Below are 21,692 nucleotides of genomic sequence, written 5' to 3'. Positions count from 1 at the left end.
AGGTGGGGGGGGGGGGGGGGGGGGGGCTTGCCTGCAGCGTAGAGATGACGCCAGTGGCCACTTGGAGGACGGCACTCATGGTGTCTGACACTTCAAATACGGCTTCTTTGTCCTCCTGGGAGGCGTGTGGCAGAAAGTGAGAGCCCAGCAGCCTTGTCCCCCACTGAGGCGTGTCTACTGCCTTCCAGTGAACACACTCAGCCCCTAGTACAACCCACACCAGCAGGAAGGGGAGGGCTCTCAAGGGCAGTCAAGGGCTGGGTACATAGGCTAGAAGGTGGCAATCCTGGGTAGGCCAGGGCCCTGGGAACTGGATGTGGTATATGTGCAGGTGGGTCCCTCACCCACAGCCCCAGCCTCGCACCTGTAAGTCCTTGTTGTAGGTGCTTGGAAGTCCCTTGAGTGTCATCAGGAGCCCAGCACACTGAGGGAAGAGGGAGAAGCAGGAGGCTGGACCTCAGGACCCTCCAGGTCAGCCCAGGGCCCTGCCCCCATTCCCTGCCCCACTCACACGCCCAAACACGCGCCCCGCCTTGCTCCGGATCAGCTCCAGGCTGTCTGGGTTTTTCTTCTGGGGCATCAGGCTGCTTCCGGTGCTGGGGACAGAGATGCCAAGGCTGAAAGGGCTCCCCTGCCTCCTGGCTGGTCTGCTGGCTGGATCAGGGGAGGTCCAGCAGCACGCAGTCCGGGCGTGCCCAGAGGGTGGCATGGGGAGGAGGGGAGCCACGTGGCGGGTGCAGAGCTGGGGCAGGGCGGGGCCCGGCCTTACCTATAGGCATCTGAGAGCTGCACAAAGCTGAACTCCTTGGTGCCATAGAGGATGAGATCCTCAGCCATCCTGCTGAGGTGGGTCATGCACAGCGAAGCCCAGAACAGGAACTCGGCTTGTGGGAGGAAAGGGAGAGCGGGCCTTCTGGTCACCAGGCCTCTCTTGTACCCCACTCGGTCTGGCGAATCCCCCAGTGGGACCAGACTTGGGGTGGGAGGTGGCGAGAGGACAAATCAGAGCACAGTGCAGGGGAGTAGCCCCAGGGGACAAGCAGGCTGGCCCCCAGGACTCACCCACAAAGTCTCGCTCACTGGTGGCATCCATGCTGTTGAGAGTGATGGCCCCAAAGTTCAGTTCTGGAGGACAGGAAAATGGGGAAGGCAATCGGGCAGGGCTGGAGGGCAAGGAGGGGCCTCCACCCCAAACCAGGTTGCCCAGCCACCCCCTCCCTAAGACCCTTTCAGGGAGGAGAGTAGGGAGGGGCAGGAGGTGGGGGCCGGGTCTCTTGTACGGTGCCAGGAAGGAAGCACCGTGCACCCCGGCCACGGGCCTTCTCCTGCCTCTGTCCATAGGGAATAAATGGGCTTTTCAACCAGCCCCCTGCCCCCCCCACATGTGTGTGGCACCTGGCAGGTGCTGAGGGAGATCTCCCTGGGGAGGAGGGGCAGGGCGCCTCACCTGCTCGGAGCAGCTCGCGGTCCACACCCAGAGGGTTGCCTGCAATGGCCCCGCTGCAGGGACAGAGGATTCCCGGTGACCAGGGCTCCTGGCAGGCAGGCCCTGGCACATGCACACAAGCACACCCAGAGCCCAGCCCTGACTGTCAGGGCTGCCACGCAGTCAGTGTGGGGGGCGGAACGCCTGTCCCCACGGAGGGCAAGTGGAGGGCTGTGGGCTGCTGGCCGACTCTCTGGAGGCTCAGCTCTGACATACTCGCTAGCCTGGTTGTCTTCATCTTAGAGAGAGCTGAGCGGGGGGTGTCCACGCAGGGTTCCCTCCCTTCCATGGGGGGAGAACCCTGGACAGGGAAGCCAGTTACCTGGCTTTCTGTTCTTCTCTGCCTTTCCTGGCCCCTCCTCTTCTGTGGATCCCCAGGGACATGCTACCTAGGTGACAGCAACGCCCAACCCCAACTAGGCTCTTAGAGCCCTGGGGCCTCACTCACCTCCCCAGGGGCAGGACATTGATCCGCTTCTGTACCTCCAGCAGCCTCTCAGAGTCTCTGGTCAGCGCCACAGCATGGCTGTAGGAAGCCAGGGGGCTAGAGGGTCAGGGCATCCTGAGCCCTCCCTCCTGTCACAGCCTCTCCATGATGTCCCGGCACTATGCCCCCCTACCCACCTCAGGATCCAGTGGCTCCAGCGAATGGGCTGAGCCCTCTGCAGGTGTGTATATCCTGGGAAGAGGACTTCACGTTCCCTGTGGGGGAAGATTAGAGGCAGGGGCCTGAGGGGTTCAGGAAGTTCAGGCAAGGGCAGCCTGTGCCACCTGGGATGCCGCAGGCCCGGCCCCTATGGGGAAAAGCAGCGCAAGCCTACCAAGGATCTGCCTGCACAGGAAACCAAGTGATCTCCCGGGGACAAATATGTCATAAAAGAAGAGGCCAGAAGTGGGGCCGTGTGATCCCAGGACTAGGCCAGCGCCACGGGGCCCCCTGGGAGTAGGACTTTGGCTGGGACCAAAGGTGATTAAGTCTTCAGCTCTGAGCAGAGGTGAAAGCCAAGGAGGAGACACATGGTGGGTACTACCTGCCAGGGGGAGTCATGTATGTGAGCACCCGAGAAGCTCCCAAGGACTCCAGGAGAGCGGGGGGCCCTTCCAGTGCGGAAGGCAGGGGGAGAGGTGCTAGAGGTGACGGTGATGGTTCTGGCTTGTTTTACTTTAATAAACAGCTTTAGTGACATAAATATATAATCCCCATACGATTCACCCATTTAAACTGTACGTTTCAGTGTACAGCCATCAATTTTAGAACATTTTCATCTTCCCAAAGAAGAAACCTTGTCGTCGTTAGCAGCCACTCCCTATTGCCCCCAGCACCCCCAGACCTCTGTGAAGAAGAGGTCACAGGATGCTGGGAAAGAGGAAGGGTCAACCTTATCTCGGACACCAGGTTGGGACTTCTCAGCAGCAAATTGGCCAGGTCTGCAGGCAACAAAGCCAATGCCAAAGATACGAGCCACAGAAGCCAGAGCCTTGGGAAGCAGCTTTGGCTGCCCTGTGCCAGCCATGCTGGGTGGGGCTGGGGCTGCAATGGGGACATAGGGCATAGGCAGGCTGAAGAGTGGCCGTGGCTGCCCCAGGCGCAGCCAGCCCGTTTCCCCGGGCTTCAGGGCATCTGCCTAGCCTTAGCCTTCTGCTTATGAAGCCTCAGAGGGTGAGCTCGCCCTGCCTGCTGCCGTTGGCTGGCATGGCAGGAGCAAACAGCAAGAACTGCTCCCATCCCTGGCTGCTTGCCTCCCTTAGTCTAGGATTTCCAGGACGCCCATGAACTCCAGGCCTGGCTACCCGACCCTCTTCACCTCTGCCACGTAGATCTGCCTGTCTTACGGGAGAGGAGACCCTGGCTGCCTCCATGTCCCACTCTGCCACCTGGGTGTCCACGGGAGACTCACGCCTCTGCGCGATCCACCATAGTTTTGATGAGCTCCCAGAGGAGGGCGGAAAGTTTGGAGCAGTTCTGTCGCATCCACAGCCTGAGGTCTGTGACCACCTGTGGGGAGGAGAAGGCGGCACTCAGGGAGACAGATGTGTTGCTTCGCTGGGGAACCAGACCACTGCCGAACCCCAAATCTGCCTCCCAAGCCCCCCATGATTGGGAAGGCACAAGGTGTGGGCAGAAGAGCTAGGAGCACCTGGTCATTCCGACTTCGTCCCGTGTGCAGCTTCCCTGCGGTCTCACCGATGAGCTCCTGGGGTGGAGGGAGGCATGGGGTCAGGGTCTGCCTGCTCGTAGCCCAGTGGCCTAGTGGCCCATGCTGGGTCAGCCCAGGCATGCCCTGTTCCTCCCTCCCTACTCCTGGCCACCTGTTCTGGGGTCTGGCCTGCATTCTGCTAGAATGATAGCACTTATGCTCCAAATGACCAAGGGCCAGGTGGAGACGGGAGGCCAGGGGACAGGAAGGGGTCGTACCTTCAGACGCCGTTCATTGGCCGTGTGAATATCTTCATCATTGGGGCTGAGTTTGAAGGTGCCCTGAGCCCACTCCTCAGCCACCTGTAGCAGATGGCAATGATCCCAGGGGCCAGGCATCCACAGTCAAGGGGCCCCATCCCTGGACGCACCCCCATTGTGATCACTATCTCTGTATAGGAGCTGAGTCCTGGGGGTGCTCCACAGAAACAGTGAGTGCTCCACAGGCAGGTGTGGTTCCCACCCTCAAGGGATCATCTCAGGCCCAGCCCTCCTTCCCCTATGAACCATGGGCCTTAAAGGATGAAGAGAGACAGTGAGCACAGCACACAGTTTAAAGGGCACCTTGACATTTAACCACAGGGGAAATGACATGCATGGATGGCACAGGTTAGAGGCTCCAGGGTGGTCCTTAGGGTGTAGAGAGTACCTTGTCCAGTCCTTGGAGTATCTGGTCCATCTCAGCCTTGGTGAGGAGCCCCGCCTTTTCCAGGCCCCGGCTGTAGGCCTTGCTGCCCTGCACATCCACCTCCCACAGGTGCCGGTCGTAGGCAATGGATGAGTTGAACTTCTCCATGATGGGGTCCACGGCGCCCACAAACCGGCCACCCCATAGCTTCCCGCTCTGGCCAGGACAGCAGGAGCAATTAGTGTGCTCCCCACCCTTGAGAACAGTGCCTCTCACAAAGGGCCCATGGGAGAGTTATCAAGTCTGATGGCAGTGGGAACCAGTAGGCAGGGTTATTCTCGCTGGACAGACAAGGAAACTGAGGCTCAGAGAGGCTCAAAGTCACTCAGGGAGTCAGTGTGGGAATGTGGCTGGACACTGAAGTTAGGGTTCTTTCCCACCACGTGACACTTCGCTAAGGAAATGATGGCAGGGTACAAGATACCCCTGAGACCACAGCAGAGCTTCTGGAACCTTTCCTGCCACTGACCAACAGGAGACGTCACTCTGGAGTCCAGAGTCTGAATCCAGCTCTGATATTCCAGCGCTAACCATGAGAACCCTGGCTAACACATAGTGCATTCTCACTGTGTGCCAGGCATGGCTCTAATGGCTTGGCACACACTGACAGAAACTCTCTGAAGCAGGTGCCCAGTGTATCCTGCTACAGAGAGGGGAAAAGCAAGGCGCAGAGCAGTGACTCGGCGTGCCCTTGCTGGGGGCGGTAGAGCCAGGACTGTGGCCCAGCTATCTGCAGCAGAATCCATGCTCTAAACCCCACATTCTACCAGGGCTGCTCTGCTGGCCCTAGTACCCTCAACTTTTGTGGCAGGGACAGGCAAGAAGCACCGGAGGGGGGGCGCCTGTGTGGCTTAGTCGGATGAGCGTCCGACTTCGGCTCAGGTCATGGTCTCGCGGTTCATGGGTTCGAGCCCCGCATCGGGCTCTGTGCTGACAGCTCAGAGCCTGGAGCCTGTTTCGGATTCTGTGTCTCCCTCTCTCTCTGATCCTCCCCTGCTCATGCTGTCTCTATCTCTCTCTCAAAAATAAATAAAATATTAAAAAAAAAAAAAAAGAAGCAGCACCGGAGGGGCCCCATCAGACTCATAATGACCAGCATCTCTCTCCTACAGCTTGGGGTGGGGCCCAAGATCCCAACCTCCACCACTCCCTGGGAGAGCACCTCTTCACATCTGTTATCATTGGCTTTCTCGAAGGTCACTAGCTGACCCTCTGCCCCCTAGGAGCCAAGGGCAGAGGGATGGGACGGGGACACCTCTGTTTTGAAAGAGGGCATAGGCCATGGCATATGACAGATGGGGGAGGGGTACAGAACACATCACGGAGCTGTCTTAGCTCCCAAAATGCCAAGGATTAGGAGAGTGTTCCCTGGGTGAGGGTGGGCATGTCGCTTCTCTGCCAACTTTCCTGTGGAGGGGGAGTTTATAGTGGCCGCTGGGGACCCACTTATAATGTGGGGTGTAGAGCATGGATTCTCCTCTATGCCCCTGCAACGTCCTGGACCTCTCCCAGCCACCTGATTGTGGGCATGTTATACAACCTCTCTAAGCCTCAGGGCTGCTGCTCCATAATATAAGGTCAAGAGTAGTACCTATCTGGGGCACCTGGGTGGCTCGGTCAGTTAAGCTTCCGACTTCAGCTCAGGTCATGATCTCATGGTTCGTGGGTTCGAGCCCCGCATCAGATTTTGTGCTGACAGCTCAGAGCCTGGAGCCTGTTTCAGAGTCTGTGTCTCCCTCTCTCTCTGACCCTCCCCTGCTCACGCTGTGTCTCTCTCTCTCTCTCGCTCAAAAATAAATAAAACATTTAAAAAAATTTAAAAAAAAGTAGTACCTATCTGATAGACTTGTTGTGAGTATTTAATGAGGTAAAAGGTACTAGGTGCACTCATAGCACAGTGCCTGGCACTCAGTAAACTTTCCTAGTAAGGGAAGGGCCCAGGGCTGCCAGAGCCAGGCTGCGCCTTAGTGCCACTCTTGGTTCTGCGTGCACCACGGGGGCCTCCACTGTGCCCTGCCCCCAGACTGTGAGCTGACCCCCCACTGCCCAGCAGCCTTGGCCACCAGAGGACTCTGACCTGCAGAAGCAGCCTCCACCCCCCTCAACCTTTTGAGCTAGATCCACCCCTTACCCTCCAAGCCTAAATCTCCGCAAAGCACCACGTGGGTCCCTGGTCCTGACTACTGGGGCCAGCGGGCCAGGGTCAACCAGCCGGGTTGAGAGCCAGCCCGCCCCTCAGCCAGGAACCTGGCACTGCCTCTTCCAGCAGGCCTCTGGACTCCCTGCCTGGGTTGTTAGTAATAACAACTGCTTAACAAGCCGGGCTGCAGCCAAACCAATTAGTACCAACCCACAGGACGGCCTGCGGCAAGCAGTCACCTGAAGCTCTGGTCTCCTGAAGGCAGCCTACTCTGTATTGGGGCCAAGCTCCCACCCCACGGGCAGGCTTAAAAAGACCCCCAGAAGGAGGTCAGAATGAGGTGTCACCATTTGGGCTCTGAAGAGGGGGGTGCCTTATATGGGGGGAGAGAGGTCTCCTCTAAGCTAGGGCACACTAGGGCCAGAGTGATCCCTTTGGGGCAGGGGGCAGGAGCACTGCTTGGGGTTGGAATGAATGAGCAACAGCCAATTTAGAATGCACAAGGGAGGGCCACCTGACTGAGCTTCTGCTCAGATCATGATCTCGTGTTCATGGGTTCGACCTCAGCATTGGGCTCTGTACGGACAGCTCAAAGCCTGGAGCCTGCTTTGGATTTTGTGTCTCTGTCTCTCTCTGCCCCTCCCCTGCTCACACTCTGTCTCTCAAAAAATAAAATAAAACATTAAAAAAAAAGAACGCACAAGGGAAATAACCTGTAGTTACTGTATCATTAGCCACCATTTATTGAGCACCTACTATGGTTCAACAACTTGGCCCTGTGCTAAGCATCCTACATGCTATTACACCCTCCAATGAGGTAGGCGCTGTTACCCTGGGAGATCAGTGACTGCTTCAGAAACCAAATTTGTTTGCCTCCAAAGTCCAAACCCTGGTCCAGAAATAGCAGGGCAGGCATTCTCATCTAGTTTATTCAAAAGGAAAAACTGAGGCCTAGAGAGAGGAAGTGACTTGCTAGCTAATGAGGACCAAAAAGGATTGGAACCTAGATCTCTTGTTTCCCAGGCTCCAGGTTCCTTCACTGGGATCAAGTAAACATTCCCTTTTACCTGAAAAGTTCAAAACAAGGACCGCATGATCCAGTACTTTATAGGGGGAGGCAGAAATCTATTATCATGCCCATTTGCCAGATAAATCAACTGAGGCCCAAGGAAAAGAACCTGTGCCTAGGGCTCCTGTCACTCAGTGGTCAGGAAGAGAACCCAGGAGTTCTCTGGCTTTAAAGAAGAGAGGCCAATGAGATAGGAAGCCACCAGACACTGGGGCCACAAGGGCCACAGGTCATGGTCCCCTACCTCCGGGGTCTTGCCAGAAACCAGAGTCATGTGGAACCCTGCCTCATAGTGACAATTGCTATAGCAGAAGGGGCGGAAGGGTGGCGACTGACAGGACATCGGGGAAGCAGGAATGAAGAGGGGAGGAGGCTGAATGAGCGGGCAGCTCCTTTCTTGCCCCCAGCCGGAAGCGTCAGGGCAAGGCCACCTTCCCTAGCAGTGTGGGTTGGTAAGTGTCACACAGGCCCCTCGGGAGCGGGGAGGGGGAGGGTAGAAGTCCGCGCGAAGATCTTTCCCAGGTTCTGGCAAGCGCTCCAGGAGGAACCCACCGCCGGGGGCCCGAGGGGACAATTACCAGAAGGGTGGCCGGCCGCACGTCCGGCATGGGGAGATCCCGAGTGCAGGTCACGGCCCTGGCTGGCTCCCAGAGCGCCCCTCCCCCTCATTTGGAGACTCGGAGGACCTGGATCCCCGAGGTCCCACTCACCTCCGATGCCATGTTGGGCGGTTCCTCGTCGTTCAGGAGCCTCGGTCGTCCGGGTCTGGAAGACAAGCCGGGACTGACGACCTCCTTCGACCCCGGGCGGGGTCCCTCGGGAGGGGCCGGCTCCGGGCTCCGGCTCGGGCGCTTGACCCAGCGCAGTCCGCGGGGAGGCGGGNCCCCGGAGTCACCCTCCAGCCAGCCACCTGGCGGGGTTTTTCTGGTCCAAGGAGCTTCAGCCCCAGCCCGGCCCTGTGCCCGCCTCCTGGCGGCCCCGCACCAATCCCAGGCGCCCTGGCCAGGTGGGCGTTGCCTCCACCCTCCAACCCCGGCTGTGGGCGGTGCCGTCTCCGGAGCCGCGTTGGGTCCAGCGGCCCCAGGGCGGAGTAGGCGCAGGGAGGGTGGTGCCTGAGCGACGGCGCTGAAGGCAACAAACTGTGGCGGGCACTGGACACTCGGCCAGGCCCAGCGGGCTCACAGGATACAGAAGGTGAAAAGGCCTGCCCGATCATTCATTCATTCAACAAACATGTGCCTGGCACCCCCTCGTTTGTGCCAGGTAGAGTTAGACACTGAAGAAAAAGAAATGATACCTGCCTCAAGAAACCCTGACGAAACGTGGACAGGTTGTTCTGGGAGCATTTAAGGCAGCACGGAAGGGGTGTCTATCTCGGGGTTCTCAGGGAAGCTTTCCTTGATCTGATTATTCAACAGAAATGACAAGCTGGGTTCTAGGTGCTTGGTGGCACAGCATCCGACTTCTGCCTTGAAATGGCTTCTGGTGGAGATGTCCCCTAAGTTGGGTCTTGAAAGATGGGAGTTAGCCCCTCAAAGAAGAGGGTTAGAATTTTCCCTGCAACGGGAGCCACCCGGGCAAAGGCTGGGAGGCCAGACTGTGAATAGCCTGCTTGGAGAACAGAAACCGGTCAGAGTGGCCACAACAAAGGGACAGGAGTCTGGTCGGCAAGGGCGGTGGGAAGTAGGTTGGGGCAAGATTATGAAAGGCTTTAGGGGCGCCTGGGTGGCTCAGTCGGTTAAGCGTCCGACTTTCGCTTAGGTCATGATCTCGCGGTTCGTGGGTTCGAGCCCCGCGTCGGGCTCTGTGCTGACTGCCAGCTCAGAGCCTGGAGCCTGTTTCAGTCTGTGACTCCCTCTCTCTCTGACCCTCCCCTGCTCACGCTGTCTCTCTCTCTCTCTCCTAGAAATAAATAAAACATAAAAAAAAATTTTAAAAAAAGATTATGAAAGGCTTTGAATGTCAAGAGAGACAGTTCGGTCTTGGTCCTGTAGATCATAGGAACCAACAGACTGGAATCATTTGCAGTTCCTAGAATGTATCAGGCTGTTTCAAGCCTCCGTCGTCGTTGTCGTCTTCTTCTTCTTCTTCTTCTTCTTCTTCTTCTTTTCTTTGTAGGATTATTGATATTTTTCTTTTTTTAATCTAATAATGTATTTATTTTTTATAATTTACATTTCAGTTATTTATCATATGGTGCAACAATGATTTCAAGAGTAGACTCCATGGGGCGCCCGGGTGGCTTAGTCGGTCAAGCGTTCGACTTTCGCTCAGGTCATGATCTTGCGGTTCGTGGGTTTGAGCCCCGCGTCGAGCTCTGTGCTGACTGCCAGCTCAGAGCCTGGAGCCTGTTTCAGAGTCTGTGACTCTCTCTCTCTCTCTGACCCTCCCCTGCTCACGCTGTCTCTCTCTCTCCTAGAAATAAATAAAACATTAAAAAAAAAAAAGAGTAGACTCCTTAATGCCCCTTACCCATTTAGCACCCCCCACAACCCGTCCAGCAACCCTTTGTTTGTTCTCTATATAAAGAGTCTTATGCTTTGTCTCCCTCCCTGTTTTTATATTATTTTTGCTTCCCTTCTCTTATATTCATTTGTTTTGTATCTCAAAGTCCTCATAGGAGTGAAGTCATATGATATTTGTCTTTCTCTGACTAATTTCACTGAGCATAATACCCTCTAGTTCCATCCACATACTTGCAAATGGCAAGATTTCATTCTTTTTGATTGCCGAGTAATACTCCATTGTATATATATACCACATCTTCTTTATCCATTCATCCATTGACTGGCATTTGGGCTCTTTCCATACTTTGGCTATTGTGGATAGTGTTGTTATAAACATTGGGGTGCAGGTGTCCTGCTAAATAGAATACCTGTCTCCCTTGGGTAAATACCGAGTAGTGCAATTGCTAGGTCCTAGGGTACATTTCAAGCCTTCTTAAATCCTCTTCCCTGTGCTTGGAATGCCCTTCCTTCACTGTCTCACTGTTTCCCACTTGTTCATTGATATCCTAGCCAAGCATCATCAATGTCAGGGAGATTCCCAGATGACCCTGATGTCCATCTCTGGGGTCCCACTGGATCGTATAAGAGCATCTAGTAGTCTTTCCCTGAATTGAGAGCACTGTAGTTGTGTCTTCTGGGTCTTCTTCCCTACCCAACTGTGAGCTCCTTGGAAGCAAGACCTCATCCACTTTCTCCCTGTGATCTCCAGCTATTTCCTGTCTTCTCCCATAGAAGCCCCATAACTGGGCTGCATCAGGCCACAGGTGGAAAGAGATGTGGAAGCCCATGAGACCAGCTCTAAGCCATGTGGTCCTCTCAACTGAAAGAGCATTGTGGCAAATCCCTGGGACCCACCTGCTAGGGTCTAAGGCCTGACATCCCTTCCTGGGAGGCCAAAGGTGAAAGCCAGCAGTACTCTGCAAACATGAGCTCACATCCCTGAATACCGGGCAACATGCAGGGGCCAACACTCTGGGAAATGAATTGAGGCTAGAAAGGAGTCAGGGAAGAAATATGAGAGCAAGACTAAAAACACGATGCATAATACAGGTAGGGCTGTAATATAACACCTCACACAGTGGCTCAACAGGTGCCAGACTAAAGCCTTTACACAATTGATCTTATTTCATCTTCACAACAGTCCTATTTATAGATGGAGAGGCTGAAGCTGGAAAGGGCTAAGGGTTAGTGGACATGCCCCATGGCAACCAGTTAGAAGGAGACAGTCTGGCTGCCCACATTGTACCACATGACAGAAGAGAGACTGTGACCCCAGATTGGCTTGCAGCAAATAGCAAGCTTATCCTGTGTAGAGGTCGCTGCAGGGTTGGGGAAAAGAACTCAGGAGAAGGAAGAACACAAGGAGGGAGCATGAAGGCTTGTGAAGAAAAAAACCCAGACAAATCAAGAGTCTGCAGCTAAGGCCCTGACAGCAGACACTAAAGTGGACATGACCCTTGATCTTGAAAAAATGTCCTTGGCACTTAGGACTCATGGGAGCAGAGCAGCCAGGTTCTCTCAGAAAAAGCTGAGATCCAGGGCGCCTGGGTGACTCAGTTGGCTAAGTGTCCGGCTTCAGCTCAGGTCATGATCTCGCAGTTCATGGGTTCGAGCCCCGCGTCGGGCTCTGTGCTGACAGCCGGCTCAGAGCCTGGAGCCTGTTTCGGATTCTGTGTCTCCCTCTCTCTCTGACCTTCCCCTGCTCACACTATCTCTCTCTCTTTCTCTCTCAGAAATAAAGAAAACATTAAAAAAAAAATAAAAGAAAAGAAAAAGTTGAGATCCCTGAACAAAATCTCGGGGAGCCTGAGAGAGGCTTGGAGAAATGTGCCTGTCAGTGGCCAGTCTATAATCAGCACAGAGACGATGGTTAGGAAGAACAGGAGGCCACTATCTGCTACCTGTAGCCCATAGAGAGGTCAGACAGGGACTTGAAGGGTGACTATCTCAGGCTTTCGAGAGGCAACACTCAATCCGTACAGCAGTCTAGCCACTCCTGCCCTAAGTAGGCTGTTTAGGGGACCCTAAGGTTGGCGTAGGAGTATGACTGGAAGAAGACTGGACGTTGGGCCATGGTGGAAAGCAGTTGCAAGGGCCTTATTCTCGGGGACTTCTTTGATGACCAGCAGAATCAGTTTCCCTTCAAACTTCCAGAGTGTGGCTGATAGGATTTGGGGACCAGGTGAGTCCATTCCAAGGGAATTGTTAGGGTGCTAGAATCCCATAATGCAACAGAAATGGTAACTGAGATTGGATAAAATTCTCAAGCCTTAATAAATAAAGGTACACAAATTCACTGCCCGAAGACCCAGACTACAAGAAAGGCTAAGGAAGTTCTTTATGCTGAAGGGAAATGACTTAAGATGAAAGCTTTGGCCTACAGGAAGGAATAAAAAGCACCAGAAGGGGTGCCTGTGTAGTTCAGTGAGTTAAGCATCCGACTCTTGATCTCAGCTCTGTCTTCATCTCAGGATAGCCCCACATTGGATCTACTTAGAAAACAAACAGGGACACCTGGGTGGCTCAATTGGTTAAGTGTCCGACTTTGGCTCAGGTCGTGATCTCATGGTCTGTGGGTTTGAGCCCCGCATCAGGCTCTGTGCTGACAGCTCAGAACCTGGAGCCTGTTTCAGATTCTGTGTCTCCCTCTCTCTCTGCCCCTCCCCAGCTCATGCTCTGTCTCTCTCTGTCTCAAAAATAAATGAACGTTAAAAAAAAAAGAAAGAAAGAAAGAAAACAAACACCAGAAAGAGCAACTATGTATTGTGAAGACTTTATTCTCTCCTCTTAATTTCCTTAAAGACAAATGACATGGGGAGCCTGGTTGGCTCAGTTGGCAGAGCATGTAATTCTTGATGTCAGGGTGTGAGTTAGATTACTTAAAAATAAAATCTTAAAAAAGTTAAGACAAATGACTATTTAAACTAAAAATAATAACAATGTATTGTTAGTTTTATAGCAAAGTGGAAGAGGATACTAATGGAATTATACTGTTGTAAAGTGGTTATGTTATACATGAAGAGATATACTAATATTAATTCAGAGAAAACTGGGATAAGTTAAGGATTCATAATGTAATCCTTAGAGCAACCACTAAAAGAAGATACATCTAAAAACCCAAAAGATGAGATAAAATGGAATATTAAAATATTCTTGTTCTAAAGGAAGTCAGGGATAAAGGACACAGGTACAGAGAGAAAAAAAATAAGTTAATAGACTTAAACAACTGTATTAATAATTACCTTAAGTGTAAATGGGTTAAACACTTCAATTAAAGGCAGAGATAAAAGGCAGAATGCATTAAAAAAGTAAGATCCAACTATATGCTGCCTACCAAAAAGTTCACTTAAAACATAAAGACATAGACATAAAGACATAAAAGTAAAGAGATAGAAAAGATATACCACATAAGCACTAATCATAATAAATCTGGAATGGCTGTATCCATAGTAGACACAGAAAACTTTAAGGCAAGAAATACTACCAGAGATAAAGATGATCGTTATAATAATAAAAGTGACAATTAATCATATTAAGAACTAACAATCCTAAATGAATATGTTCCTAAAAACACACTTCAAATTACATGAAGCAAAGATTAAAAGAACTAAAGGGATAAATAAATAACTCCAAAATTGTGAGAGATGTTAACATCCCTATGTCTTTTTGTTTATGTTTTTATTTATTTCTGAGAGAGAGAGAGACAGCGTGAGCAGGGGAGGGTCAGAGAGAGAGGGAGACACAGAATCTGAAGCCGGCTCCAGGCTCTGAGCTCTGAGCTAGCTGTCAGTACAGAGCTTGACGCGGGGCTCGAACCCACGAACTGTGAGAGCATGACCTGAGCAGAAGTCAGAAGTTTAACCGACTGAGCCATTCAGGCGCCCCTACATCCCTATGTCTATAATTGACAGAACCAGTCAGTATACAAAAAAATCAGGAAAGATATAAGTGACCTAAACAAAATTATCAACTAACATTACCTAATTGATATTTATAGAGTATGCCACCCAACAATGGCAAAATAAATTATTGGTGCCGTTTGCAAACACCATGATGATGATGATAATTTTTGTATGTAAAAAATGACCCTTAAAATATATTACAGTATAAATTTATACTATGGAATATAACTCAAAATTTAAAAATAAATGAACTATTGATATATGCAATGACTTTGCTGAATCTCCAAGATATTATGCTTACTGGAGGAAAAAAAATCACTCCTAGAAGGTTACACATTGTATGATTCTACTGATACAACATTATTGAAATGACAAAATTAAGAAAATTTTAATGTTTTTTAAAATGTATTATTGAGACAGAGAAACAGAGCATAAGCGGGGGTTGGGGGTCAGAGAGAGAGGGGACATAGAATCTGAAGCAGGCTCCAGACTCTGAGCTGTCAGCACAGAGCCTGATGTGGGGCTTAAACTCACAAACTGTGAGATTGTGACCTGAGCCGAAGTTGGCGCTTAACCGACTGAGACAACCAGGCACCCCTGAAATGACAAAATTTTTAAAATGGAGGACAGAGTAGTGGTTGCCAGGGGTCACGGGTGGTGGGGAGGTGGTTATATAAGGACAACATGAAGAAAAATTGTAGTGCTGGAACTTTATGATGGGTACATGAGCCTACACAGGTGATTAAATTGTGTAGAACTTATACAGACACACACATAAAAAGAGTACAAGTAAAATAGGGAAATCTGAACAAGATCATTAGACTATAACAATGTCAAGATCCTGGTTGTGATATATTCTAGTTTTGCAAAATGTTACCACCAGAGGAAACTGAACAGAGTGTAAAGGGATGTCTCTAATCATTTCTCACAACTGTTTATGAATCTAAAATTATCTTAAGAAAATTTTCAATAAAAATATATTACAAAATCCATTCACATTCGCTTTAGAAAATACAACAGATAATGACATGAGGTTATGAGTTTTTTAATGTTTATTTATTTATTCTGAGAGTGAGAGAATGATCAGAAGGAGGGGCAGAGAGAGGGAGAGAGAGAACCCCAAGCAGGCTCCATGTTCAGCGCAGTGCCTGATGTCGGGCTTGATCTTACATGGTGAGATCATGACCTGAGCTGAAATCAAGAGTCTGATGCTTATCTGACTGAGTCACCCAGGCACCCCTAAAATATAAGAACTTTTTAAAAACATAAACTCAGGGGGGGCGCCTGGGTGGCTCAGCAGGTTAAGCATCCGGCTTCGGCTCAGGTCACGATCTCACGGTTCGTGGATTTGAGCCTTGCGTCGGGCTTTGTGCTGACAGCTAGCTCAGAGCCTGGAGCCTGTTTCAGATTCTGTATCCCCCTCTCTCTCTGACCTTCCCCTGCTCACACTGTCTCTCTCTCTCTCCTCTCTCTCTCTAAAATAAATGAAACATTAAAAAAATTAAAAAAAAACATCACCTCAGGACACAGTTCCTGAGTTGAGCCCCACATAAGGCTCTGAGCTGACAGCATGGATTCTGTTTGGGATTCTTCCTCTCTCTCTGTCCCTCCCCCACTTGTGCTCTCTATGTCTCTCAAGATAAATAAAAACTTTAAAAAAATTCTAATCTTTTAGAGATACATACTGAAAAATTGCCAGGTGAAATGATATGATATCGGGGGGTTATTTTTAAATGCTCCAACAATAAAAAGTAGTGAGGTTGGTAAGATAGAAGATTTACAAAATGACAGTAGTTGTTGAAGTGAGTATTTTTTAAAATTTCCAAGAGTTGGGCACCTGGGTGTCTCAGTCATAAAACATCTGACTTCAGCTCAGGTCATGATCTCACAGGTTCATGAGTTCAGGTCCCACATCGGGTAAGCTCAAGCCCCCACATTGGGTAAGCACCAGGCCTGCTTCAGATAAAACATGAGCCTTGCTTCGGGTGAACCCTGCTTCTCTCTCTCTCTCTCTCCGCCCCTCGTGGGATTCTCTTTCTCTTTCCCTCACTCACTTGCGTCCTCGCTCTCTCCCAAAACAAAACAAAACTTGTTTAAAATGTTTAAAAGTGTTAAACAATGTTCACAATCCTACTCTTAAAATCCTAATGAACCTGGATATACACATATGTAGGTGGATAAACATATATACATCATATATATTGAGATGTAATTGATATAAATAACACACAAATATTTAAAGTGTACAATTTGATATGTTTTAACATATACCCATGAAATTAACCATAATCAAGGTAGTGAATATATCCATCATACCTAAAAGGATCCTTATACCTCTTTATAACCCCTTCCTCCTGCCTCTCCCCATTCATACCTGAGAAACCACTGATCTGCTTTTTGTAATCATAGATTAGTTAGAATTTTCCAGATCTATCTATCCATCTAATCTGTTTTTGTTTGGCTTTTCTCACGCAGCATAATTATTTTGAGATTTATCCATGTTATTACATGTATCAATAGTTCAAGTCTTTTTATTCCATTGTATGGGTATGCCCCAGTTGGTATATCCAATGCCTTTTGGTGGATATTTGAGTTGCTTACAATTTTTAGCTATTATAAATAAGACATGCTTGTACAGGGGCACCTGGGTGGCTCAGCTGGTTAAGTGCCTGACTCTTCATTTTGGCTCAGGTCACAATCCTGAGGTTTGTGAGTTCAAGCCCTGAATTGGGCTCTGTGCTGATAGTTCAGAGTCTACCTACTTGGGATCCTCTCTCTCCCTCTCTCCACCTTTCCCCACTCTCTCTTTTAAAATAAAACTTTTAAGGGGCGCCTGGGTGGCTTAGCTGGTTAAGCGTCAGACTTTCGCTTAGGTCATGATCTCACGGTTCGTGGGTTCGAGCCCCGCGTCGGGCTCTGTGCTGACTGCCAGCTCAGGGCCTGGAGCCTGTTTCAGTTTGTGACTCCCTCTCTCTCTGACCCTCCCCTGCTCACGCTGTCTCTCTCTCTCTCTCCTAGAAATAAATAAAACATTTTAAAAAAATAAAATAAAATAAAACTTTTAAAAAATGCATGACAAGTCTTTCTATGTACATATGCTTTAATTTCCCTTAGATAAATACCTATGAATGGGATGTCTGGACCATACTGTAGACGTATGTTTAATTTTTAGGGACTTACCAAATAGATTTGCAAAGTGTTGTACAGATGTGCTTTTCCCACCAGCAGTATATGAGAGTTTCAGTTCTGAACATCCTTGTCAACACTTAGAATGGTCAGTCTTTTTAACTTCAGTCACTCTTACAGGTGCATAGTATGTTTCATTAATACTTTAATTTGCATTTCCCTAATGACTAATGCTGAGCATCTTTTCATGTGGTTATTTGACATCCATGTATTATCTTCTTTGGTGAGGTATCATCTTGTTTTTTCTTTGTCTTAACAGCATTTTTCTTAGAGCAAAAGTTTTTAATTTTGATGATACAACTCCTTTATCAGATGTATGATATATGATCTGCAAATATTTTCTTCCTATTCTTTAAATTGTCATTTCAGGGGCCCCTGGGTGGCTCAGCCGGTTAAACACCTGACTTCAGCTCAGGTCATGATCGCATAGTTCGTGGGTTTGAGCCCCGTGTCGGGCTCCGTGCTGATAGCTCAGAGCCTGAGGCCTGCTTCGGATTCTCTATCTCCCTCTCTCTCTCAACCTCCCTTGCTCATGCTGTCTCTCTCTCACACAAATAAATAAAAACATCAAAAATTAAAAAAAAATAAATTGTCATTTCATTTTCTTGTTTGTATTGTGTGTAGCACAAATGTTCTTAATCTTGATGAAGTCCAATTTTTCCATTACTTTTTGTTGGTTGCTTGTACTTTTGGTGTTATATCTTAGAAAATATTACCTAACCCAAAGTCATGAAGATTTACTATGTTCATTTTCAGTTAATTTTTCTGTATGGTGTGAGTTGGGCATCCAATTTTATTATTTTGCAGGTGAATATGCAGTTATTTTAGTACCATTTGTTGAAAAAACTATTTTTATTCTCTCATTGAATTATCTTGGCACTCTTGTCAAAAATCAATCGGCTTGGGTTGCCTGGGTGGCTCAGTTGGTTAAGTGTCCGACTTCAGCTCAGGTCATAATCTTGCAGTCTGTGAGTTTGAGCCCTGTGTTGGGCTCTGTGCTAACAGCTCAGAGCCTGGACCCTGTTCGAATTCTGTGTCTCCCTCTCTCTAGGTCCCTCCCCTACACACACCTGTCTGTTTCTCAAAAATGAATAAATGTTAAAAAAAATTTTTTAAATCAATTGACCTAAATGTAAGGCTTTATTTCTGGATACTCTATTCTACCCCATTGACCTGTATGTCTACTTTATTCCAGTACTATATTCCCTTTATTAATGTAGCACTGTGGCAATTGGAAATTGAGTTCAGTAACGTTTTTTTTCTTTTCAAGATTGTTTTGGCCATTCTGGGTCCCTTGTATCCTCATATGAATTTTATAATTAACTTGCCAATTTCTGCAAAAAAAAAAAAAAAGGCAGTAGGGATTTTGATAATGATGTATTGAGTCTGTAGATCAATTTGGAGAGTACTGATATTTTAACAATATTAAGTCTTCCAGTCATGAACATGGGATGTTTCTAATTTAATAAGATCTTATTTAATTTCCTTCAGTAATATTTTGTAATTTTCAGGGCACTAGTTTTGATAAATTCATTCCCAACTGTTTTATTCTTTTTGATGAATTATAAATGGAATTGTTTTTCTTGATTTAATTTCCTTTAAAAATTTTTTTTAAAATGTTTTCTTTATTTCTGAGAGAGACAGTGTGAGCAGGGGAGGATCAGAGAGAGAGGGAGACACAGAATCTGAAACAGCCTCCAGGCTCTGGCCTGTCAGCACAGAGCTGGACGTGGGGCCCGAACCCACAAACCGTGAGATCATGACCTGAGCTGAAGTCGGACGCCCAACCAACTGAGCTACCCAGGTGCCCCTCTTGATTTCATTTCCCAACTGTTCACTCTTCTATTGTATAGAAGAAACAATCTGCATTGTATAGAAATGCAATTGATTTCTATATATTGAACTTGTATCTTAAAATCTATCAAATTTGTTGACCCAGCAGTTTTTTAGTGGATTCCTTATGATTTTCTACAATGCCATGTCATCTGCTAGCATAGTTTTGCTTTTTTTTTTTTTTAAATGTTTTATTTATTTCTAGGAGAGAGAGAGACAGCATGAGCAGGGGAGGGTCAGAGAGAGAGGGAGACACAGAATCCGAAGCAGGTTCCAGGCTCTGAGCTGTCAGCACAGAGCCCGACGTGGGGCTCGAACCCAAGAACCGCGAGATCATGACCTAAGCGAAAGTCGGACGCTTAACTGACTAAGCCACCCAGGCGCCCCTAGTTTTGCTTTTTCCTTTCCAATCTGAATGCTTTTTTTTGTTGTTGTTGTTATTTTTTTGGCCTAATTGCTCTGACTAGACCTCCAGCACAATTTTTTTTATGTTTATTTATTTTTGAGAGAGACAGAGACAGAAAGACAGAGTGTGAGTGGGGGAGTGGCAGAGAGAGAGGGAGACACAGAATCCGAAGCAGGTTCCAGGCTCTGAGCTGTCAGCACAGAGCCCGACGTGGGGCTCGAACCCAAGAACCATGAGTTCATGACCTGAGCCAAAGTCAGAAGCTTAACTGACTGAGCCACCCGGGGTGGCCCCCTCCAGTACAATTTTGAATAGAAGTGGTGAGAATGGCCATCTTCATTTTGTTCCTGATCTTAGGAGGAAAGCATCCAGTCTTCTACCACTAAGTATGGTGTTAGATGTAAGTATATTAGTTTCCTAGAAGGGTTATAACAAAGTACCACAAATTGTCATGGCTTAAAGCCACAAAAGTTTATTCTCTCACAGTTCTGAAGGCCAGAAGTTTGGAATGAAGGTGCCGGCATGGCCATGCTGCTAAAGGCTCTAGGGAAGAAGCCTTCCTTGCCTCTTCCTAGCTTCTGGTGACTCCAGACAATCCTTGGCATTCTTTAACTTGTAGTTGCATCATTCTGTTCTCTGCCTTTTATCTTTACATACCCTTCTTTCCAGTGTCTCTTCTATGTCTGCATCCAAATCTCCCTCTCCTTTTAACTTAGAAAGATACCAGTCATTGGATTTAGGGCTCACCCTAATCCATTATGACCTCATTTTAACTTCAGTACAATGCAAAGATCCTATTTCCAAATAAGGTCATGTTCACAAATCCTAGGGAGTTGGGACTTGAATATATTTTTCCAGGGGGATGGGTGGTGGTGGCATAATTCAGTTCCCTACAGTCAGGTTTCCACAGATCCTTTTTTCTCAGGTTCAGAACGTTCCCTCCTATTTCTACTTTATTGTTATTTTTCTTTAAACCATCAGTTTTAAAAAAATATTTATTTTTGAGAAAGAGTGAGGGATAGAGCACAAGTTGAGCTGAAGTCAATGCTTAATTGACTGAGCCACCCAGGTGCTCCATTATCAATTATGTTCATAGAGATTTAAATAGTAAGAAAAAAATCTTATATATTTACTTATGTTGTTAGCATTTCCTGTGGTTTTTATTCCTTTGTATGGATCCAAGTTTCTATCTGCTATCATTTTCCTTTTGTCTGAAGCATTTCCTTTATTTTTCTGTAGTACCAGTGATGAATTCTTTCAGATACACTTTTGTGTATCTGAAAATGTCTTTATGTTACCCTGCTGTTTTGAGAAATAATTTTCCCACATACGGAATTCTGAGTGGACTTTCCCCCCAGTATTTTAAAGATGTTGCTCTACTGTCTTCTTGTTTGCATTGTTTCCGATGACAAATCTGTCAACCTTATCTTTGTTTTTTTTTTTTAATGTTTTTTATTTATTTCTAGCAGAGAGAGAGAGACAGCATGAGCAGGGGAGGGTCAGAGAGAGAGGGAGTCACAGACTCTGAAACAGGCTCCAGGCTCTCAGCTGACAGTCAGCACAGAGCCTGACGCGGGGCTCGAACCCACGAACCGCGAGATCATGACCTAAGCGAAAGTCGGATGCTTAACCGACTAAGCCACCCAGGCGCCCCATGTCAGCCTTATCTTTGTATCTCTGTATGTTACATGTCTTTTTTCCCCCCAGCTGCCTTTTAAATATAATATTTAATATAATAAATATATTTATATATAAATAATATATATTTATATATAAATAATTTAATATAATTTTTAGAGAGAGAGTGCAAGTGGGGGAGAGGGGCTTAGGAGAGAGCGAGAGCGAGAGCAAGAGCAAGAGCGAGAGTGAGAGAGAGAATCCTAAGCAAGCTCCATGCTCAGCGCATGGGGCTCTATTCCACAACTCTGGGAACATTCATTGCCTGGGCAGAAATCAAGCGTGGGAAGCTCAACCGACTGAACCACCCACACGTCCTTCCCTCTAGCTGCTTTTAAGATTTTTTTCTGGAGGCGCCTGGGTGGCTCAGCGGTTAACTGTCTGACTTCGGCTCAGGTCATGATCTCACAGTTTGTGGGTTCAAGCCCAGCGTTGGACTCTGTGCTGACAGCTCAGAGCCTGGAGCCTGTTTCGCATTCTGTGTCTCCCTCTCTCTCCGACCCTCCCCTGCTCACACTGTGTCTCTCTCAGAAATAAATAAAACATTAAAAAAAAAAGATTTTTTTTTCTGTATCACTGGTTTTGAACAATAGATTTTGAT

The 21,692-nt window shown here is 48.3% G+C and overlaps 1 protein-coding gene across 1 annotated transcript in view; it reads right to left on the bottom strand.

Annotated features, from left to right (window-relative positions):
- The window catches only part of ASL (argininosuccinate lyase), a 12,017-nt gene extending 3,562 nt beyond the window's left edge, over positions 1–8,455 (bottom strand). Inside the window, exons 1-13 of the mRNA XM_077777968.1 lie at positions 8,291–8,455; positions 4,333–4,527; positions 3,903–3,986; positions 3,625–3,681; positions 3,385–3,482; positions 2,111–2,188; positions 1,935–2,012; positions 1,448–1,500; positions 1,063–1,125; positions 770–884; positions 512–596; positions 365–424; positions 32–115 (exon numbers count right to left, since the gene is read on the bottom strand). Of these exons, the coding sequence (XP_077634094.1) occupies positions 32–115; positions 365–424; positions 512–596; positions 770–884; positions 1,063–1,125; positions 1,448–1,500; positions 1,935–2,012; positions 2,111–2,188; positions 3,385–3,482; positions 3,625–3,681; positions 3,903–3,986; positions 4,333–4,527; positions 8,291–8,302 (1,062 nt within the window). The 5' untranslated portion in view covers positions 8,303–8,455. The remainder of the gene's footprint in view (positions 1–31; positions 116–364; positions 425–511; positions 597–769; positions 885–1,062; positions 1,126–1,447; positions 1,501–1,934; positions 2,013–2,110; positions 2,189–3,384; positions 3,483–3,624; positions 3,682–3,902; positions 3,987–4,332; positions 4,528–8,290) is intronic.
- Between the last annotated feature and the right edge of the window lie 13,237 nt (positions 8,456–21,692).

Source organism: Crocuta crocuta, unplaced genomic scaffold (genome assembly GCF_008692635.1).
Source record: "Crocuta crocuta isolate KB4526 unplaced genomic scaffold, BGI_CrCroc_1.0 scaffold217, whole genome shotgun sequence".
Taxonomy (NCBI): domain Eukaryota; kingdom Metazoa; phylum Chordata; class Mammalia; order Carnivora; family Hyaenidae; genus Crocuta; species Crocuta crocuta.
The sequence above is the reverse complement of the archived record's forward strand: the minus strand, read 5'-3'. Positions and strand labels throughout refer to the sequence as shown.